We start from the raw sequence: 22,613 nt of genomic DNA, 5'->3' as shown, positions 1-22,613 counted from the left end.
ACAAACTGCTCCCTCCTGCCACCCCAGAAGCTTCTACATATCCTTAGAGAGGATGGTACCGCCTCCAAGAAGCCTACTCTGAACCTTTTCTTCCAAGATTCTGTGCTTTGCACAGGGGAAAGGTGGAGGGGAAGGATAAATTTGGAGCCTGACATTAACCTATGGTGCTGCTGCTAAGTCGCTTCAGTCGTGTCCAATTATATATAAAATAGATAACCAACAAGAACCTACTGTATAGCACAGAAAACTCTACTTGATAACCTGTATGGGAAAAGAATCTGAGAAAGAATGGAGATATATATATATATATATGTATAACTGTTCATTTTACTGTATACTTGAAACTACAATAACACTGTAAATCAATTATATGCTAATATAAAATAAAAAATTCAATTTAAAAAATCCTATGCTCTGTAACTCCAGAACTCACTCTTTCAGAGTACTGACTACAGCGCTTGTATCTACCTGCTGCCTGGTAGAAGGGGAGATCACCCAGGGCAGGAGATGACTGAACTCATTCATGTGCAAGGGTACTTTACACACATAACCTGCCTAAATCTAAGAACCCATGGAAAAAGTGGTTTTTAATGTCATTTTACAAGTGTGGAGATTGCAGTTGAAAAGTAACCTGCCCAGGAAACAGACAGTATAAGCTCTGGAATTCAAACCCTAAGCTCTCTTCACATTTGTGCTCTTTCCACTATGTGATACAACTTTTTTTTTTTCTCTCTTTTCTGAGTCCTGTCTCAATCAAAAGGAAATGAAGCTGGGATGTATCAACTTCCTAATCTCTTTGTTCTGTACAAAGCAAAGTTATTCAATAGACCAGGTAACATCTGTCGAACAATTAACAATGCTCCAAACTGTGCATTAACAGAAGTGAATCCTGCAACCACCACAGACACGTGAAGCCCACGTAAACAGATGAACACAAAGATCCTTAAGGCACTCGACCAGGGTCGCGGAGCCGGCAGAGTCCTAGGCCGCATGCCCCATCTCCTGTACACACAAGGGGCACTGGGCACCCTTTCCAGTACCCAGGCTCCACCTTGCACCATCTAAAACTCCGCCTCGCAGCGCGGATGGGGGGCCCTGAAAGACGGAGCTACAAACCTGTTTCGCCAAGCCACGGCTGGAAGAAGCTCTTGATGCAAATCAAGGGCAGATCTTTATCATTCTTGAGGGTGCTCAGAAGCGGCGCCCAGTCGGCCACGCGGAGGCGGTCGGCGTTGAAGTCCAACACGCCCTCCCGCAGACAAGCGCGCACTGCGGGCAGCGGCACGGAGTCCTGCAGAGCGCACAGGTACTCATAGTGCGAGAAGAAGTCGGCCGCGCTGTCGCGGCGCAGCTTCACCGAGTCGATCATGGCCCGAGCGCGGCCGCGGGGGACGCAGGCTGCGGACACTATGCCCGCACCCCGCCTCGGGGCCCCGGGTCGCTACCCGGCTCCTGGGCGCCCACCGCCAGGCGGCTCCTGCCGCTCAGCGTGAGCAGGAGGGGCGGATCCGCCAGAAGACTCAGCGCCCCGGGCCCCAGCTAGGTCGCCCCCTAGATGCCGCGTTTCCGCGCTGCCTCCCGCCCCACGGCACCAGCCGTTGGCGCCCGCCTCATCGCTCTCCGCCGCGCGGGACTGCGATTCAAGCCGGCAGGCGGGTGCACGGATACGTCAACGCGCTCCCCGTGCGTCATCACGCAGGCCCCGCCTCCCGTGGGGATAGTGCCGGCGAATCAGGGGCGGGAGCTTCAAGAAGAGGGCGGTACAAAAGTAGGTGGTTTAGGGCATTCGGGAATTACAAAAAGTGTTTACTGGTCCAAATGAAAGTGAGATATGGTTGTATCAACGCATTTTACAATGGTCTAAACTCCCGGTAAGTGTCTGTGTTTGCACCACCCAAGAGAGGGAGTACACTCGGTAAGGATGCATGTACGGCTGAATGAGAGACACCTGTGGATCATTAAATCGTCACGTGTGTGTTAATTTCCGCAGAGAACTCTTCTCTAGTTTCTGCCTACTTGACGCAGTTGTTGGCAAATGGTGACGTGTTCCATGCATTAAGAACATTATCGTAATTACTAATAATCATTTTGTTTCGAACTGATAATGATGACTATGTCTGGTAACTAGCACTTTGTGTGTCCTCAGAGTCGGACACGACTGAAGCGATTTACGAGCAGCAGCAGCAGTTTAGTTCAGTTCAGCTGTTCAGTCGCTCAGCCCTGTCCGACTCTTTGCGACCCAATGGACTGCAGCATGCCGGGCTTCCCTGTCTATCACCAACTCCCTGAGCTTGTTCAGCTCAAACTCATATCCATCCAGTCGGTGATGCCACCCAGCCATCTCATCCTCTGTCGTCCCCTTCTGCCTTCAATTTTCCCCAGCATCAGGATCTTTTCCAATAAGAGTCTTCGCATCAGGTGGCCAAAGTATTGGAGCTTCAGCATCAGTCCTTCCAATGAATATTCAGGACTGATTTCCTTTAGGATTGACTGGTTTGACTTCCTTGCAGTCCAAAGGACTCTCAGGAGTCTTCTCCGACACCACAGTTCAAAAGCATCCATTCTTTGGTCCTCAGCCTTCTTTATGGTCTAATTTTCACATCCATAGATGACTACTGGAAAATAAAAGTTTTTTTATTTTTAAAATAAAATAGCTTTAACTAGATGGACCTTCGTTGGTATAGTTCTGTCTCCTAGACATAGTTTTAAGCACTGTTTTAGTATGAAATCATCCAATTTTCCTAACAACTCCAAAGAGAATTTATTACTGATTATGGTGGCTCAGACGGTAAAGTGTCTGCCTGCAATGCAGGAGACCCAGGTTCGATCCCTGGGTCGGGAAGATCCCCTGGAGAAGGAAATGGCAATCCACTCCAGCACTTTTGCCTGGAAAATCCCATGGACCGAGGAGCCTGATAGGTTACTGTCCATGGGGTCACAAAGAGTGGGACACGACTGAGCAACTTCACTTCACTTCACATCCACTTTGCAAAAGAAACTGAGGTAGTTAAGTAACTTAAGAGGAAGAATTCAGACAGTTGGTGTTAGATTAACTATGCAAGGAGGCCGGTAGACTGAGGTGGCTCCAGTGGACTGATGTGGCCCTTAGACTGATGTGGCCACCTACAAAAAACCAAAACCTAAGCCTATAAATGTCTCGGTTACAAAAACCAGTAAAGACAACCAGTCACAAAATCACCAACTAGGCTATAGAACGGTCGCAGATCAATAATTACTTTGCTTCTACCCTTTTACAGTAAAAATCTCTGCAGCTTCTGTGGGTGGTGTGCACCTAACCACTTCCAGTTTGGTGCTGCCTGAATTGAATCTCTTTTCACTCAAGTAAACTTTTAAAATTATAAATATGCCTCAGTTTATCTTTTAACATTGGGCTTAGACGTTGGATTTGTATCCAATTTCTAGAACAGTGGTAGTCCTCTGATCAGGCCTTGCAATTATGTTTACAGCATTCCTTTTCTACCCATTGCATTCTGAATACCTCTGCCTACTACTAACATGGGCACACGTGCTGCTGCTGCTGCTGCTGCTAAGTCCCTTCAGTCGTGTCCGCCTCTGTGCGACCACAGAGACGGCAGCCCACCAGGCTCCCCCGGCCCTGGGATTCTCCAGGCAAGAACACTGGAGTCGGTTGCCATTTCCTTCTCCAATGCATGAAAGTGAAAAGTGAAAGTGAAGTCGCTCAGTCTTGTCCGACTCTTCGCCACCCCATGGACTGCAGCCTTCCAGGCTCCTCCGTCCATGGGATTGTCCAGGCAAGAGTACTGGAGTGGGGTGCCATTGCCTTCTCCATGGGCACATATGCTACACTAAAATTTCCTAGATGTGGTCGGTAATGACTTTTACCTACAATATGCTCAAAATATAATATAGCCAAACACTACCTCTATCTTTCAACCATCTTGTGAAATGCAACATTACCATTTCTGTTGGAGACTTTCCCAATCACAACCATTCCCCAGCTGACCTTGGGCAACCGCTCTTTGGAACTTGGTATTCAACACTGCAATGGATGTCTTTATATTTATGCTACATTTGTAACTATTCTTAAACTGCATATAATATTCTACTATGTTTTCTTTTGCTACTTGCTTTGTTTAGTGTTATCTTTCCTAGGTTCATCCATGCTGACATATGAAGGTGTAGTTCATATACATTTCCCTTGATGTATAGAAATCCCAAGTAGGAAAATACAATAATTTATTTGTATAATTTCCTGTTGATGGTAATTTAAGTTGTTTCCAATTTTCAGTATAATTTCTTTATTGCGGCATCCTTTTTTTTTTAATTCTCCAGCATCATCTAATGTAATTGTCTCCTATCTTCTTAAAGCTCCCTCTTCTGTGTTTTCCATCAAGCCAGTTGATTTTTTTTATCCCTCTCTAATTCCTTCTTCTCAGTCTCACTCTCAGATGTCTCTTGCTTACCCATTTTAAATGTTGGCCTGTTTTAAATATTGGTATTCTTCAGATTCCTATCCTCAGTGCGCATCCCTTTTGACATTTCAGTTTCTCCGGGTGATCTTATCTTCTGCTCAGGCTTAACTTCCCCCTCCAGGGTGATGCCTTCTAACAAAGATCTCTCTCTCCAGTTCCTCCTGGAACTTCAGACTGCTTCCTGGAAAGCCATACATTTCTCATTGTCCTCAACAATCAGGTCTGTATTCCTTAGCTTGGCATATGACCTCCATCATGATTTGACTACCTCTGTTGTCTTATTTCTTGCTCCATTCCTTCCTGAATGTCTTCTCTAGACTTGTGGAACAGCATGAAATTTCTGATGTTCTGTCATTTCTATCTGAGCCTTTACAGATGATGCTTCTTTACTAAGACCCTCTTCTTCTTGCTCTTCAGTGAGCTGATGTCCACTGGTTTCCCGGCCTCAGGTTGGGGACCAGCTTCCCTGGGAGGCCTTCTTTCCCTAATCCTCTTCTCTCTTCTGTTTTTTTGATGCCTCACTACTCTACTCCCTGACAGCCCCGTGTCAAAATACTTCATATCTCCAGTGGCAAGCCTCTTTTTATTTGTTAATCATTTATTTATAAATTTATTATTTAATTGTTTATAAATAAATCTATTTATAACTGCCAAATAACATGTGGGATCTTAGTTCCCAGACCAGAGATTGAACCCATGCCCCTTGCAGTGGAAGCACAGAATTTTAACCTTTGAATTGCCAGGGAATTCCCACCATCTTTTTAGATGGTTTTCCTTCCATGAACAGTAAGCCCTTTGAAGGCAGGGACCATGTCTCATTCATCCTTGTATTCCCTATGCCTGGCATGGTGTTGGTACAGACGAAGTACTGATTAATGATTACTGGAACATTTTCATCTCTTCTCCATACAAGTCATTACTGCAGATGCAGATCAGACAAGCTTTTATCATATTAGTTAGTCATTTAACATATTAATTTAAACCTTATTTTCCTGAAGCTTACTATGTTCTATCTGGCAGGATTTCTTTCAAAGTTTGTCTGATATTCTCTCCCTGTGTGCTTAGTTGCTCAGTCCTGTCCGACTCTTTGCAACCTATTATGGACTGCAGTCCACCAGGGTCCTCTGTCCATAAGGATTCTCCAAGCAAGAATACTAGGGTGGGTTGCCATGCCCTCCAGAGGATCTTCCCTGCCTAGGGATTGAATCCAGGTCTCTTGCATTGCAGGCAGATTCTTTACCATCTGAGCTACCAGGGAGACCCAGGAATACTGCAGTACCCTGGCCCTTCTCCAGGGGATCTTCCTGACCCAGGAATTGAACTGGGGTCTCTTGCATTGCAGGTGGATTCTTTACCAGCTGAGCTACCAAGGAAGCCTATTCTCTCCCCTACTTATATTTAATTATGGCTTAGTAGTAGTGTTGGTTCCTCTTTCAGCATCTGATGTTTTCTACCCACATATTTCTAGGAACATGATGAGCAAAAGCTGCCTTCCCACAGCACCTCTGGGATCCTCTGACAATTTACGTCCATGTCTGGCTCAGACAAAATGCCTTGGCTTCTCTGTAGGGACCTGAGCTGGGAGGGACAGGCCTACTGAGTGGTACAAGAAATGGCTGTCCTCCTTCAGGGGTCTGCTGAGTATAAGTCTGAATTACAGTTTAGAATACAGATTATCATTTTGCCTCTTATTAGTCCCTGTACTCGACCCTGGTCCATCATGCCAACAATGTACCCACACTGCCAAGCTGTTTCTCTTCCCATGAAACCGTGGTGCTGATACTTTCTGTTCATCTGTAACATTCATCTTCACACCTGCTTTCAGAGCATCGAGTTTTTTGGATCTGGTCACAGAGCTATGTCAATAACATAGGCTGTCTTATTTTCAACAGCCTTTGTTATTGGTCTTATGTGGTTCCCATTTCTTTCTTCCCCTCCCTTACTTATGACTGTTTACAATGACACTTCCAAATCTCCTCTACTTTTGTCTTGTCCTGTTAGACTATTCGATGTTCCTGCTCTCTCATCTGAAGAGAATACCTCTTATTTCACCAGGAAAAGTGAGATTTCACACACCAACTTCCTCCTCTTCTGTTAACCCTGGCTGCCTTCCAGTTCATTCTCTGTAATGCAGCCACTAACCCCCTTTCTTAAAATTCTTCTGTAACTTCCCATTGTTCTTAGGATAAAGACAAACCTCCTCACAGTGGTCAAAAATGTGGAGTCACTGACTGGCTGCTGGTTGAGAACTGTTGCCATTCTCTAAGATAAGGAGCATGCTTCAGAATGTAAATCATATGGCCGCGAGGTATACTGTTTAGTTCAACAGGCAGGGCTTTCTTGATGAAAGCAGCAGTGTGTAGAGTTGCATTCTAGAGTACGCTTCCCTCTTGTGCACTGGCATTCTTGGTGCACTAGTCTGCAGAGCAGGATGTCCGCTGGACATGGTGGAGCGTGGTCTCTACAGCCTCATCTTGCTCTTGCGCCTCATTCCCTTTCATTCTCAGTCGTCCAGCCCGCAGTGGCCTCCTTTCAGTCCCGCATACTTACAGCGGCACATTGTCTCTGCTGTCCCCTCTCATGGAGTGTCCTTCTGTTCTGTTTGCACCCGATTAATTCTTCCTCATCCTCCTTATCTCTTCTTTTTCATGCATCACTTCGTCAAGAAAGCATCCCTTGACATACTTACCTCATCAGATCTCTGTATCATAAGCTCGCATAACACCTCTAGTTTATAGCCTTCATCATATTTCACATCCGTTTTTAGACAGGTGTTACCTTATAGTCCATGAGGAAGAGATCATGTCTATTTTGGTTACTCCTACATCCCCAGTGACTGGCTCAGCCACTGACAACATTTGTTGAATGAATAAATGAATGTATCCAATCAATGACTAAGCCCTGACAGTTTTTCCTTGTAACATCTCTCATAATTCTCCCTTCCATTTGTGTTGCCATTACGCTAGTTTGCCTTTAATAATTTATACGTGAATTATGGTGGTTGCTTCAGGTTGTCCCACCTTCTTGCCTATATCCTTTATTACACCTCCCAAGGTGCTTTGATTATGCAGTTGCCCTGTTCCGAACTATCCATGACACCCATTACCAACCAATGCAGCCAAACCTTTAAGATTGACATTCAAGACCCTCTGTAATTTGACTTTAATTTCACTTTCTCGATTTGTTTTTTAATAAATGGGTCTAATTGTCTCTGCATGTTTGCTCCCTTCCTTATCTACTTGTTTTATATATATATATATATATATATATATATATTTTTTTTTTTTTTTTTTTTTTTAGTCAGTGTATTTTACACCTCCTTCTCTGGAAAAACTTCACTGAGAATCCAAGCATGCTATGGATCCCTTCTTTCCTCTCAACTTGTAAACAGGTAAACAGAATATATGTGGAACTGCCGTAAGTCATCTATATCTTATCTCCCGCTCTGGTGTCTAACCTCCCTGAGAGCCAGGGTACATCTCTGTGTTCTGTGCAGTTATGATTATAACAGTGTTATAATCAGTAAATATTTGGTGATGAGTGAATGAGTCACCATAAAAAGAGTATTCTTTCATTCTTTCACTTTTTCCACTTTCAAGTTTCTATAGTCCATTGCCTAAGACAACGGTTGCTTTGTGGCTGCACAGTATCCAAGCTCACAGGGTCTTGTAAATAGCTGTTAAGAGCATTTCTCTACCATTCCATAACAGCTTGCTCTCCCTCTCAAGTGGAGCGAGGAGGATTCACTATGTATTAAGCGCCTTTGTTCACTTAGCATTTAGAGGCGCCATGACATCAGTGCTGTACACTCAGTGAAATGCCTGTTTTGTTTGTAATTTTACCTTGTGAATAACACCTATCCACAAAGATGTTTCTTTACAATTTTCCATCCTTTTAGATTCATGAAAAGCATTTTAACTACCTACAAGCAGAAAATGAATAGAAAGACTTTGCATTACATTTAATAAAAGCTTCTGGAGACATCTTCATGGTACATTACTAAACGAAACTTTAACTGTGTAAAATGTGTTGGAGAGGTACCAAGAAGTCTCAAAATCTGAGTACATAATTACATGTAAGCATGGTGGCAGCCATCTACATAACCATGATTTGGAGAAGGTTGTATTGGTCAGCTCTTGCTATGATAATGCTTTAGGATGAATCATCCCAAAACTCAGTTACACAAACAAAGATTTATTTTTCTTGGACCTGTGAGCTCTAGCTGTAGTGTCTCTCTTTCAGACCTCTAAGTGGATGTTTTTGCTCCATGCTTTGTGTAGTTTTGAGGTCTTTCCCACATATCTTACTCTGGAGCCCAACTGTAGGGCTGCGGCTCCTAGGCATGGTCTTCTCACAGAGTTCACTGAAACACAAGAGGTGAACCCAACCACACAATCCCATTTAAGGCTTCGGCTAGCATCATGTCTACTAACACTCCATTGGCCAAAACATGTCACATATCTTAAGTTGAATTTAGAATGTGTGTATATATTTAAATTTGGGTGATCTCACAGAAGATTGCAATTTGGACAATGTTGCCTTAGCATTTTTATTGGCATTTGCAAACTTGATAAATGTCATGTAAACTTTTTCACCTTTGAGAACTTTTTGAAATTGTGGGACAGTTTCTATGGGAAAAGAGGAAAGTATTTCAGCCAATAAAAGAAAAACAAATGATTGAATTTGAATATCATAATTTTGCAAACTCTAATGAGTTAACAGATCTAGTCACTGAGTATCAGTGGTTGCTAACATCACAGAAAGAAAAGAGCTAGATGTTGTCTGCTTCCTGATGAAGTAATACATCACTATCTATAGTCTTTCCAAAAGGATTGATCAGTTTCCTATTTTATAGGAAATACAGAGAACAGAGAAACGTATTGAACTTCACCATGGACATGTATTCAGGAAAACCTGTATTGTGGGAAACGCTACATGTCAAATGCCTTGTGTTCTTCAGCAGATAAATTGAAGGGCAATAACAGAATGAAAAAGTGACCTGTAAATTAAAAGAGAAAAAAAATCATTATTTAAAACTAGGCAAAACTAAACCATGCTGTCTAGGGAAGTAAAGTTGGGTGATATACTTATAAAGAAGTTTAAGGAAAAACTAATTATAAAAGTTAGGAAAATGATTATATTTTGGAAGAAAGGAGTTATAATTGGATCAGGACATGTGGAAGGGCTTTAGGCAAAGTTCTGTTTCTTCTCCTGGGTGTCAATTACAAAGGAATTTGTCTTGGAAAATCATTAAGCTATAAATTTGTCTACGTCGTTCCTTTAAGCTATGTTTTATTTTATAGTAAAAGTATTTTGTTTTTATTTTAAAATCACATACCTAGGAATAAGTATACTGGAAAGTTTGCAAAAATTCTGCACAGAAAACTGAGAAACTTTATTGGGAGAAATTAAATCATATGTAAATAAATGGGCAAATATATCATGGTCATAGATTGCAAGACTCAGCATTGTAAATCAATAATCTCTACACTTACTGCAGATTTGATGCAATAGGAAAATCAGTGATCTCCACACATTTTACAAATTTATTGCAACAGGAGTCAGAATCCCTGTGTGTGTGTGGGCATATGTGTGTGCAAATGTGTGAATAAGTTCAAACTGAATCTAAATTGGAGATTCTTAGGACCAAGCAATAGGAAGACATGAAAAATAAGAACAAAGTTGGAGGACTCACACTATCAGACAAGACTCATTAAAGCTATGATAATTACAACAATGTGGTGTTGACACAGAATTGAAATAGAGCAATGCAAGAGAAAGGTTTTAACTTAGACTCATATATGGTCATATATATGGTCATATATGACAAAGGTGACAGTACAGTGTTTTTCAATAAATGGATTTTTTCAATCAAAGAATGACAAGTCTTTTCAATATCTGTTTCTAACAAGAACTTGATTTCAGTTTGAATAAGAACTCAGTAAGTAAAAGGCCACTTGACAGAAAAATGGGAAATGCTTGAACAGGCACATCACAAAGGAGAATATCCAAAATAATCAAAAAACATGAGAAGATGCTCATCCTAATGAGGGAAGTGAAAGTTAAGTAATTAAAGCAAACAATAATCAGGGAAATGCAATTAAAACCACAATGTGATACCACTATAGGTATCGCCACATCAGTATAGCTAAGATGAGAAAGAGAGTTGATGAAATGGAGCAACTGGAACTCCACGCACTGCTAGCGGAGCAGTAAATTGGTATCAGCACTTTATGCTGGCCATTCTGTGGGAAGCTGAAGGGATGCCTAGCCTGTGACCTGGAGATTGCACTCCTAGGGTATCCTCAGTGGATCTCTGTACATATATGTCCCAAGAACCACACAGAAGACTGTTCAAAGAAGCACTATTCATATAGTCCCAAACTAGAAATAACCCAAATATGGGCCACGAAGGGAATAAATTGTGGTAACTTCAGTACTACAGTAAACAGTGAAAGTGAATGAACTCTTGCTATATGCAAAAATATGGCTGACTCTCACAAATTTAATGTCGACTGAAAAAAGCCAGATGCAAATGAGTACATATCATATATTGCTTCATAACAAATTACCACAAAATTTAGCAGCTTAAAGCAACACATATTTATGATCTCAGTTTCTGTTGGTTTCAGGAACCCAGGTGTGGCTTACCTGGGTACCTCAGCCTCGTGGCTGTAATTGAGGTGTCAATTGGGACTGTGGTCTTGTTTTTGTTATCTTCATACACACCTGACTGGTAGAACAGTCAGACAGGATTTCTATACTGAGGGCGCTAGTGTCCCAAGTGGACAGTGGGGAATTGTCACGGAGAGATGCCCAACTCCTTTTCCCCAACTCTTGTCTGTATGGGAACATGTAATAAAAATAAAGCTCAGCTCAGTTCAGTTCAGTTCAGTCGCTCAGTTGTGTCCGACTCTTTGCGACCCCATGAACTCCAGCACGCCAGGCTTCCCTGTCCATCACCAACTTCCGGAGTTCAGACTCACGTCCATCAAGTCAGTGATGCCATCCAGCCATCTCATCCTTTGTCGTCCCCTTATCCTACCCCCAAACCCCCCCAGCATCAGAGTCTTTTCCAATGAGTCAACTCTTCGCATGAGGTGGCCAAAGTATTGGAGTTTCAGCTTCAGCATCATTCCCTCCAAAGAAATCCCAGGGCTGATCTCCTTCAGAATGGACTGGTTGGATCTCCTTGCAGTCCAAGAGACTTGCAAGAACCTTCTCCAACACCACAGTTCAAAAGCATCAATTCTTCAGCACTCAGCTTTCTTTACAGTCCAACTCTCACATCCATACATGACCACTGGAAAAAACATAGCCTTGACTAGACGGACCTTTGTTGGCAAAGTAATGTCTCTGCTTTTCAATATGCTATCTAGGTTGGTCATAACTTTTCTTCCAAGGAGTAAGCATCTTTTAATTTCATGGCTGTAATCACCATCTGCAGTGATTTTGGAGCCCCAAAAAATAAAGTCTGACACTGTTTCCACTGTTTCCCCATCTATTTCCCTTGAAGTGATGGGACCAGATGCCATGATTTTCGTTTTCTGAATGTTGAGCTTTAAGCCAACTTTTTCACTCTCCACTTTCACTTTCATTGGCTGCATAATGGCAGGAAGAGGACGACACTGGTACTAGGGAACACTTTCTAGTGCTCTGTGTCCACTCCCTGGGCTCACAGGTGGTATAACGTAGGGGCCATCCTCCATTTCTTCAGAGTTGTACAGAGAGTAGGAAGAATTCTTCTTTAGCAGATGTCACTGACATTAAACACAAGGGGAATGGGACTTCCTGGACCTGGGCTTATTCACCACCAAGGCTCACACCGACTTCTCATGTCATGGCAGCCAAAATGCATGAATTGGCTGCATCTTGTCAGTAAAGAGGACACAACATCCTCAGACCCCAGCTTCTTGGATCACAAAATTTTTTAAATTAGGTACAAATGGATAAACATGCTAGATTGTCACCAGTTTTTATGTCAAACCATATACAAAAGTCCATTCAAAGCTCTTTTTGTCGGAGTGGAAAAAAAAGGAAAGTGTTTGCAGCTCTTACTGTTTTTGAGGGAATATATATATGTATATAGGATAAATCTTCACTTATGAACTAACCCCAGCACACAATGTAGTAAGAAGTGAATTATAATCTCAATTTCTTTGCAACATGAAGTCAAGAATATATTGAAAACTTTAGGTAGTCCAGGATATACAGTTCAGCAAAGCAGCTGCCCAAAGATGGTCAAGTCTTATGGATTGGAGTTTTCTTCTTGCAGCAAATTGTATTTCCCCAAAATGAAGATAGCAGTATTTCAAATTCCACAGTCTCTTCCAGAGTCCTGCTAGTCTCCATTAAAATTTGGAGTTTGTTTACCTTTCCCTTAAAGTTGGGTTGGACTTTGTGGCTGTCTCAATGCATAGAATGCAGCAGATGTGATTGTATTACTTTCTTAGGGCTGCCATAACAAAGTACCTGGATGGTTTAAACAACAGACATTCATTCTTTTACGGGCTGGAAGTCTGAAATAAAGATGTCAGCAAGATTGAGTGTTTTTGGAGAGCTCTGAAGGAAAATCTGGGCTTCCCTGGTGGCTCAGATGATAAAGAATCTGCCTGCAGTTCAGGAGACCTGGGTTCAATCCCTGGGTTGGGAAGATCTCCTGGAGAAGGAAATGGCTGCCCCTTCCAGTAGTCTTGCCTGGGAAATTCCATGGACAGAGGAATCTGATGGGCTACAGTCTATGGGATTGCAAAGAGTCAGACAGGACTGAGAGACTAACACAAGGGAAAATCTGTCCATGCCTCTTAGCTTCTGGTGTTTGCCAGAGATCCTTGGCATTCTTTAGTTGGTAGATGCATAATTTCATTCTCTGCTGTTGTTACATAAGGCATTCTTCCTTATGTGTCCCATCTCCAAATTCCCCTCTTCTTCTAAGAGCACAAGTCACTGGATTAGGGCCTAACCTAATATGAGCTCATTTTAATTTTATTGCCTCTGCAAAGACCCAATTTCCCAGTAACATCACATTCGCAGGTACTGGGGGTTAGAACTTGAACATGTCTTTTGAAGGGACACAGTTCAATGCAAAACAGTGAGCTTAAGTGATTTCTAAAGTTGTCATAAGAGGCACTCCAACTTCTATCTGAAACTTTAAGAATGCTCACCTTTGGAACCCAGCTACCATTTTGTGAGGAAGCCCTGGACACACGAGGTCACATATAGGTATTCTGACTGGCAGCCACAGCTAAAGTTCCAGCCCACAGCTAGTATTAATCACCAGTCATGTAAGTGAAGAGGCCCTCAATGACTTCAGTGCCAGCCTTTGAGCTATACCAGTTGGTGCCGAGATGAGCTGTCTCCATTGATCTCTGTCCAAATTGCAGATCTGTGAGCAGAAGAAATATGGTTTGTCTTTTAATCCATCAGGTTTTAGGTAGTTGATTTAGGATAGCATTTGATTACTGGGACACTACCCAGTGTCCAGTATCCTACCTGAGACAGCTGGAGTCTTCTCTGGTAGGATAGATGTCCTTGAGATCTGGCTGTGGGTTTCTTTGGAGTTCAACTATCCTTCTTTTAGGACACAACCTGAAGAAGATTGACTAGGTATGTAGGCATTACCTGCTTCAGCCTGGCTTAAGTAGAGATGTAGCCAAGTATTTCAAGTTTTTACTGCCTTGCTAGTAAGGAACTCTCATCCTCTGGAGTTCCAGCCAGTGGCATTGAAATGTGTTTTTTTTTTTTTTAATTTATTTAATTGCAGGATGATTACAATATTGTGATGGTTTTTGCCATACATCAACAAATCTGTCACAGGTCTACATGTGTTCCCCCCCCATCCTGAATCCCCCCTTCCCACCTCCCTCCTCACCCTATCCCTCTGTATTGTCCCAGAGCACCAGCTTTGGGAGCCCTACCTCATACAGTGAATTTGCACTCGCCATCTGTTTTACATATGGTAATATACATGTTTCAATGCTATTCTCTCAAATCATCCCACCCTCACCTGAAGTGTGGTTTCTGACACTTGCTAGCTGTGTGGTCTCAGCCAAAGTACTTATGCCCTCCAAGCTTCAGTTTTTTCACCTGTAAAATGGACATAATGATACTCTTCTCTCCTTTATGTGTTTGTAGTTCTATGTATGACCCATTATAAGTTTGCCATAAGAAAGAGGTGACTGCTTTGATTGAAAATTCAAAATTTTTTTTCTATATGAAATAATCTCATTGATGGAGGTTATACAAATTTATAAAACATATCCATACTTAGTAACTAACTGTAAGACCACACACTACCTTGGAATCATGATTCTTCAGCATCAAATAAAGGACAGTAAATATTTATTACAGCAATATAATCTTTGTTGCTACAGGTCACAAGAACATATTTATTAAAAAATTGGTTGTGCTAAGCCAGGAGTTACTATTTGTCAAAAAAAAAAAAAAAAAGCCCACATCAAATGCTTGGGAAATTCTGACTAGTTTCTCATCTCTGATGACAAGATTTGTTTCCTATATTAGAAACACACATGGCAGGAGACGTAGTGAATTTTGTAGGCATAAGTTTGGAGACTGCGGGATTAGCTAGATTTGAGAGAAACATTTTCTTAATCCTGGAATTTCAAGTGGGAGCCAAGCTTAATGCTTCCAAGTAATGCTGTTTTTATATATAAGATTCTATGTATTAATTTCTGATCATTTTTATTCAGCCTTTTGTATACATCAGAAACTTGAACATTTATTCATTGCAAAATAAATGTGAATTTCATACACATAAGCTTTTGGCAGGAAGAAGTTTCTTTCAATGTAGTTTATTTAGTTTTGCATATTTTTTCCTCATACTAGTGCTTACTAAAGGGAATCTAGTCTTATTTATATTACTGTCTTTTTTTAAAAAAAACTAAAAAGATCTTTTCCTCTTGCTTTTCACAAACCTAGGTTCTACTGGTTAATGACTTTTCCCCCTTGCTTTCTGTGGAAAGCATACAGACCCTAAATGCTAAGTGGAAAGCAACTAAAAGCCAAACTTGCAATTCCGTGCACTTGAAAATGTGTAGCTGGAATGCATCCTTGGTCTGGAGCCTTGATTCTGTTGCTAGGTGGCAATGTTCCCTCAGCAAAAGGATGGTTATTCGTGTTTGCAGGTCCTTTTCTGAAACAGAAAGGAAAACACTGCCTTACTGCCTTTTCATTAGCAACTTTTCAGCCAGACTTCCTGGTTTCAGCCCACAAAGAGGCATCAGCACTGTCTGAAACTGCCAGGCTGAAATGATCAAAACAAAAATTTCCTCCTGCTAGCCACTGTACATTGCAAAACTGGGCAGCCTATGGTATAAAGCACATGGTTGCTTCTAATAACTGTAAAAATCCACTTTAGGTGGGGACCAGAGTTACCCAGGCCATTGTAAACAAATAATACAATCTTGTTTGTCCGGTGATTGGTGGTATAGTATTAAGTTCACAGAAGAGCTCTAGCATTGAAGTCATGAAACATCTGTGTATGCTATAGCTACAAATTACTGGAGGTTCCTTTTAAAAAAGGAGTTTTTTCACTTCAGTATTAGACAGGAATGACAGATTCAGTAAACTAAAATATATGCCAAAATTTTAATTTCAGATGAAATTAATTTTTTTAAATTAGCTTTATTGATATAATTTACACACATAAAATTTCCCCTTTTAGGTATATACATCTATGAATTTTTACGAATGTATACATGATGTAACTACTACCGTACTTAAGATATAGAATGTTTTCATCACCCCCCAAATTTCTCCATTTCCCTTTTTAATCAATCCCTCACTCACCCTCTGTCCCTGAGAAACATTGATCAGATTTCCATCATTATAAGCTTACCTCTTCCCCTATGTCATGTAAGTAGAATCATATATTACATAACCATTTGTGTCTGGCTTTTTTCATTTAGCATAATACTTTTAAGATTTATCCTTGTGGTTGTAGGTAACAGTAACTAAATTTTTTCTTTTTTTAGTATGACCCATTGAATAATTGAAACTTACTTTTAATTTTTAAAAAAGTATCTTATTTATCTGAACATTTCTAAATCAGTGGGCCTGGAGTAGAACTTAAAACTGCATTTTAACAAAAACCCATGGTATTTCCCATGCAGGTGATTCTTACATCACACCTTCAGACACCAAGAATCTGAAGCAGTGGAGTTGTGAGTCTCCTTGAAAATCTGCTTAACTCATTGAATATCTTTTACCAGAAAGACATTCACAGAAACTCAGTACTTCCACTCAATTTCTGGAGATTGTAGGACTGACCAAAGTTCATAAACTCCAGGTTACAACCTGTAATGTTGTCACGTGCTTGACTGAAAAACTCAAGTTATATGAAAAAAGCAAGTTATTTCAGATTCTCCCACTCTCTTTGCTCATCACCTTTCCCCGTACTTCTCAGAGCAGGGCATTTTTTTGTCTTTCTATAAGATTTTAACAGAGCACAGCCATTCGCATCCCATAGCACGACCCCGTTGGTATGTACCAGTTACCCCACAGGCCAGTCCCTCACCTCCGCATAACCAAGCAACGATTACCACATGCCTATTAATGGTCCTGCCCAGCTATTGGTTAGGCCTGCCGTGGCCCCTCCTCCAAGCGACCAGCTGCCAATGAGCGACCGTTAGTCGGTCATTCAGACAACACTTGGTAGAGCAGTGGTCATCAGGCGGGCAGTGGAGTAAGATGCGGTCCTGGCCTTCTCTCTGGGATGAGTTGGGGGCCCAAGGGAACATGCTAGGTGCTGTGTCTTGCACGGCTCCAGGATCCTCACCAAGGTCATCCATTGGCCTTGGCCCAAGCCTTAAAGCAGCAGTGAACCTCTCTCCCATCCCCACCTCTGCAACCAATCACAGAGGCAGTCTGCCTGAGTAGGCAGTCTGTATGTAACAGAGCGCAGTGAATTCTGCTCTTAGGCTCTTAACACAGCAGCCATTGTCATGCATCATTACTCCCTGTTACTAAACAATTGGTCCTGCTTAGTCATTGGTTGGTACCTTAGTGGGCCCCGCCCACTGACAACCAACTGTCAATGAGCCACCCATTAGTGGGCCTGCTAGTGCAGCAGTGGGTGCCGCCCACAAGCATCCAACTGTTAAAAAAGGACAGTTAGTGAGGGGATTGAGACAACAGTTAAGTGATGGTTGTGAGGTGGAGAGTGAGGTTGAGGCAGATCCCGGCCTTATCTCCAAGGCCCTCCAGCTCATCTGGCCCTAGGCCAGTGGGTGAGCTGGGGTGCCCAGAGAACAGGCTTGGAGCTGTGTCCTGCAAGGCTTTAGAGCCCTCACCAAGGCCACCCACTAGCCTTGGGCTGGGCCTTGAGGCAGCGGTGAACCTCTCCTCCATCTTGGTCTCTGCAACTTAATAGCAGTGGCATCTGCCTTGTCCCACAATCTGTGGGACCTGGTCTTCCCCTCTTTGGGTGGCCTGAGGACACTGAGGGCCAGTTGGGTTGGGTGCCTGGCTCCCTCAGTGATGACAGCTGACAGAATCTGGGCAACTGGCCCTGAGGGAGCTCCCAACTAGCTCTGCTTCCTCTTAAATCAGGATTGGGACCTTAGAGGGTGAAAGGTCTGTGCCTTGGGACCTCACCCTTCCTTGTCAGAACAGAGAATAATGTTTGTTTGGTAGAGATTTACAGAAATGTCATTACCTGACCATGATATGACCTCAAGAACAAAGAATCTGACACCAAGAAGTTTGCAACAACTAACCACACCCCTCCCTCACCTTTCCTATAGAAGGGCTTTGCTGAAAGCTTTTGGGGAGTTTGGGGTTTTTTAAGGCATGAGTCACTCATCTCCTTGTGGGACTTGCAATAAACCTTTCTCTGTTCCAAACCCCAATGTTTTGGTATCATTTGGCCTCATTGTGCATCAGGTACACAGATCTGCATTTCAGTAACAATATGAAGCCTTGCAACTCTATTCCTATTTGAATGTTATTAAATCAAAAATGGATTAATCATTTACATATCATAAAAGCTATACACAGTTATGACAGAAAGCTAAAATTGCAAAGAAACTTAGAAAATTAAAGAGCAATGAGTAGTCATATCACCCAAAGAGATACTGAGATAATCATTTTATTTTTTTTCATAGTTGTGATAATTATGTAATAATGCTTGGGTCCTGTACCACATATTCAGATTTACTTGATAGGGATATGTTCTGGACACAACATTTTTCTTACTGTTTTAAAAAATTGAAGTATAGTTGATTTACAATATTAGTTTCAGGTATATATTACAATTCAATGTTTTAATACATTATTTTCTGTTTGAAGTATAAAAAACAATGGCTATGTTTCCCTGTGCTGTACAATATATCCTTGTTGCATATTTATTTTTATACATAGTTGTTTGTATCTCTTAATCCCCTATAACTATCTTGCTCCTCCCCTTTCCCTCTTTCTGCTGGTAACCACTAGTTAGTTCTCTATGTCTCTGAATTTATTTTTCTTTTGCTTTACTCATTCATTTTAATTTTAAGATTTCACATGTAAGTGATAACAGATAGCATTTGTCTTTCTCTGTCTGACTTGTTTCATTTAATAGGCTCTGCATCCATCCACATTGTTGCAAATGGCAGAAGTTCATTCTTTTTATGGCTGAATAATATTTCATTATACATATATATATGTATACACACACATACACACACACACACACACACATACACACACACACACATACCACATCTTCTTTATCTATTTATCTGTTGATGGCCAGTTAGGTTGCTTTCATATCCTGGCTAATGTAAATTATGCTGCTGTGAACATTGGGGTACATGTCTGTTTTCAAATTAGTGTTTTGTTTTTTTCAGATACATACCCAGGAATGGAACTGTGGGATCGTATGGTAGTTCTATTTTTAGTGTTTTTTTAGGAACCTCCATACTGTTTTCCAAGGACTCAACATTTTTCAAAGACTCCACAGGTGATCATAACAGGCAGTCGAGTTTGAGAGCCATTGTTCCAAGCACCTGCCATTGACCTGTTCTCTGTACTCTTTCTATAGTCTAGATTAACTCTTTCTATATTCTAGATTAACTATATTTCTACATTCTATATTCTACATTAACTATTTCTATATTCTGGGCCCTGCAGAGTGGGTTGTATAACTTATTGGCAATCAATTGAAATCATAACTGTGCATCAACATGAAAGGGAAAATCTAATAACTAGTCCATGCTGGAGCTATGTCTACAATTGGCCATTAATGATGAACAGGGGAGCCCTGCTTGAAGAAATAAGATTAGGTCAGAATGGGAGAAGATTATAGCCAGAAATTATTAGGTTTCACCAATAACCCCTAGAGTTGCCTGAATTCTGTGATTAGTGAGAACTAATCAGGGCTGAAGAAGAAAAGGGGTCGTTGATAGCAACACTCCAATAAGACTTAATAATAGAGTTAAGATTTGAGCACCAAGGCAGACATAAGGCCCTGGAAATGATACAGGCATGCCCATTGCCTCAACATCCTGTCTCTAACCAGCAACTATGTCATGGATGGGGGATATCCTCAAAAGGGTATACTTAGCACTCCCCCAACCCTAAACTTCTCGAAGGCTGGCATTGAAGACTCTAGTTTGCTTTCCATGTGGTGCTAGTTATCAGAAGGGAAATCACCGTGCAAGTCCAGTTACCCAACCCAAGTTGCAAGAGTTTTAAAATTCAGTGGCAATATTTAAGTACAGAACTTTGAAAAATGGGTTGAAAGGGACTCAAGGCTTATTTTATGAGTGGTCTCAAGGAACCTTTTAAGGTTGGTTGTACTGATACAACTCCAGAATCAGAGCTTCCCTCCATCCTTAGATTCAGAGACCCTCAAGGGAGGCACTAAAATGGTCTGGGATCTTCTCAATACTTCTTCTTCTCAAGGGGCCATGCATCAGAAATAGACATGTTAACCCTTATACTGACGGTGGAAGAAATGTGTCAGGGGACTCAGGGTAGAGATTCTGTTGTGCACATCACATTACAGTCGTTGCAGATACCTTGTAATATAATTTACTATAAAATTTTGGTAGTAGATCAGCTGTTAGATATTGTTTTTTTTTGTTAATAATATGCAGCACTTACATTACCATAAATGTTATTTTAATACTTTGACCATTGCATTTCAGTATTACCGATATTCTTTGTAATCTTATGTGTTTCATTTTATGTATTTGCAGGCACAAACAGGGTTTCATTTTATATTAATCTGAGTCATGATGCTTGTCACTTCTGTTTTTTTAGTCTAGAGGTGTTTTAGAAATTGGGAGGAGAAAACTAGCAGGGGGAAATAGGGAAATTTTATGTTGTTGTAGCCTACATTCTTTCATTCTGCACTTTATTTCTTTTGTTCCAAGGATATTCTTTTATCTGATAGTATGACTTACATATGCTTATTTGCTTTCTATAAGAACCCCATTTGAATTACCTTTCCCAGCAAGTAATTATTTGCCTCCCAATGGGAAGCTAGGACGACTCCTGCTGGTTCTATTGCGGAATCAATAATAGGGTACATTAATGAGTCTCAGAATTGCTCCCAGGAGACTGTTTTCCTTTCTGTGCTCTATCCTGTTGATGTGGCCTCTCCTTTTCACAGCATTGGAAATTGTGAGTCAGGTACAGTCTACTTTTTAGCTTATTCTCTGTGTCTCCAGATCACAGGTGGAGATGTGACTTTTAAAAACATCTCCTATTCAAAGGTCCAAAATTGATAGTAGATAAGTCCAGAAGCAGTTTATGTACCACCTTCCCCACACTGATAATTTAGGAATAAATGTCAAGAATAGAAATGGAAATTATCCATTCCAGGAGGCCTAATCACAAATATTCTCAGGGCTATTTGGAGGGGGGAGGAGGCCGGGGGGGGGGGGCGGGGGGGCTGGGGCACGTGCTACAGCACTGCTCCTGAGCTCTTTTCTCAGGACACAAGTCAAAATGGCATCTCAGAAGCCTATTTCATCAAATAGCAACAATAAAGGACCCTTACATTGGTACTAGTGAAAGTTAATGTTCAAAACAAATAGTAAAATGTGTTTATGTGTTTGTTAACACCTCCCTGTATACTGAAGAAAATTGTATTTCACCATATGCTTTTGTGAGTCCCACATAATTTGTTTCTATTTGTCCTAGTATGACATGAGGTCAGCCCTTATCTTATTCAACACCTTTGGTTAACCACTTAGAGACAAAAGGAAGGGTACAGGGGCAGATTAGCACAAAATGCCATGTCGTTAAACAGTTCTTTACCTCATTAGTCCCTTGATCTTTTCTTGGGTCTAGAACCTGAGAAGAAGCTACAAAGATACCCCCTCTGCTGTTGACATTACCTGCTAGAAGAGAATCGAATATGATAGCCTGGCAATGGTGTGGCAGAGAATGTAGAGAATGCCTTTCTGTTTATTCTTTTTATTTACTTTTTTTTTTTTAATGTGGACCATTTGTTAAGTCTTTATTGAATTTGTTACAATGTTGCTTCTTTTTTTATGTTTTGGTTTTTTGGCTGCCAGGCATGTGCAATCTTAGCTCCCTGATCAGGGATCAAATCCACACCCCCTGCAATGGAAGATGAAGTCTTAACCACTGGACTGCCAGGGAAGTCCCCGCTGCTTATTCTTTAAAATTATAAATCTCCTATATATATTTTGCACCCTCCTTTATAGATATTACATAGTATTTATTTCATTTAAATGAAATAAGCTTCAGTGGTTGCAGCACACAGGCTTAGTTACCCCATGTCATGTGGGATCTTTTTGGACCAGGGATCAAACCCATGTCCCCTGCTTTTACAGGTGGATTCTTAACCACTGGACCACCAGGGGAGTCCCTTTCCTGTATTTCAAATGAAAAGTTTTAAGTCAATCTGATTCTTTCTCTGTTATATTTTCTTATTCTCTCTAGATAATTTAGTATATTCATTTTATACTTGAAATTTTTATAGGTAGGACTTTGGTAGGTATTTTAAAAATTATTTTTCTTGGTCATCATCTGGTAGACGGAGTCTTCTCATCTGAATATTTAAGCATTTTCCAACACAGTGAACTTCTTCTGTTCTTCATTCAATTCTTCTCCTGAAGCTGAGACATTAGAGACCCAGAGAAATACTTCTGTGACTTTTATCTTGTTTTCTAATACCTTTCTTCT

The 22,613-nt window shown here is 41.2% G+C and overlaps 1 protein-coding gene and 1 long non-coding RNA gene across 6 annotated transcripts in view; one reads left to right on the top strand and one right to left on the bottom strand.

Annotated features, from left to right (window-relative positions):
• CEP78 (centrosomal protein 78) overlaps positions 1-1,834 on the bottom strand; it is a 35,382-nt gene extending 33,548 nt beyond the window's left edge. For all 5 annotated transcript variants that reach the window (XM_086415627.1, XM_086415628.1, XM_086415629.1 and 2 more), the window contains exon 1: positions 1,117-1,834. In XM_086415627.1, coding sequence (XP_086271753.1) covers positions 1,117-1,369 — 253 coding nt within the window. In that variant the 5' untranslated portion in view covers positions 1,370-1,834. The remainder of the gene's footprint in view (positions 1-1,116) is intronic.
• LOC147367070 (uncharacterized) overlaps positions 1,691-22,613 on the top strand; it is a 68,342-nt gene continuing 47,419 nt past the window's right edge. The window contains exons 1-2 of the long non-coding RNA XR_015169777.1: positions 1,691-1,871; positions 7,755-7,845. This is a non-coding gene — a long non-coding RNA (uncharacterized LOC147367070). The remainder of the gene's footprint in view (positions 1,872-7,754; positions 7,846-22,613) is intronic.

Source organism: Bos grunniens, chromosome 8, assembly GCF_055505025.1.
Source record: "Bos grunniens cultivar Pamir isolate PY7600 chromosome 8, Bosgru_T2T1.0, whole genome shotgun sequence".
NCBI classification, from domain to species: Eukaryota; Metazoa; Chordata; class Mammalia; order Artiodactyla; family Bovidae; genus Bos; species Bos grunniens.
This window is presented reverse-complemented; position numbering and strand designations above follow the sequence as displayed.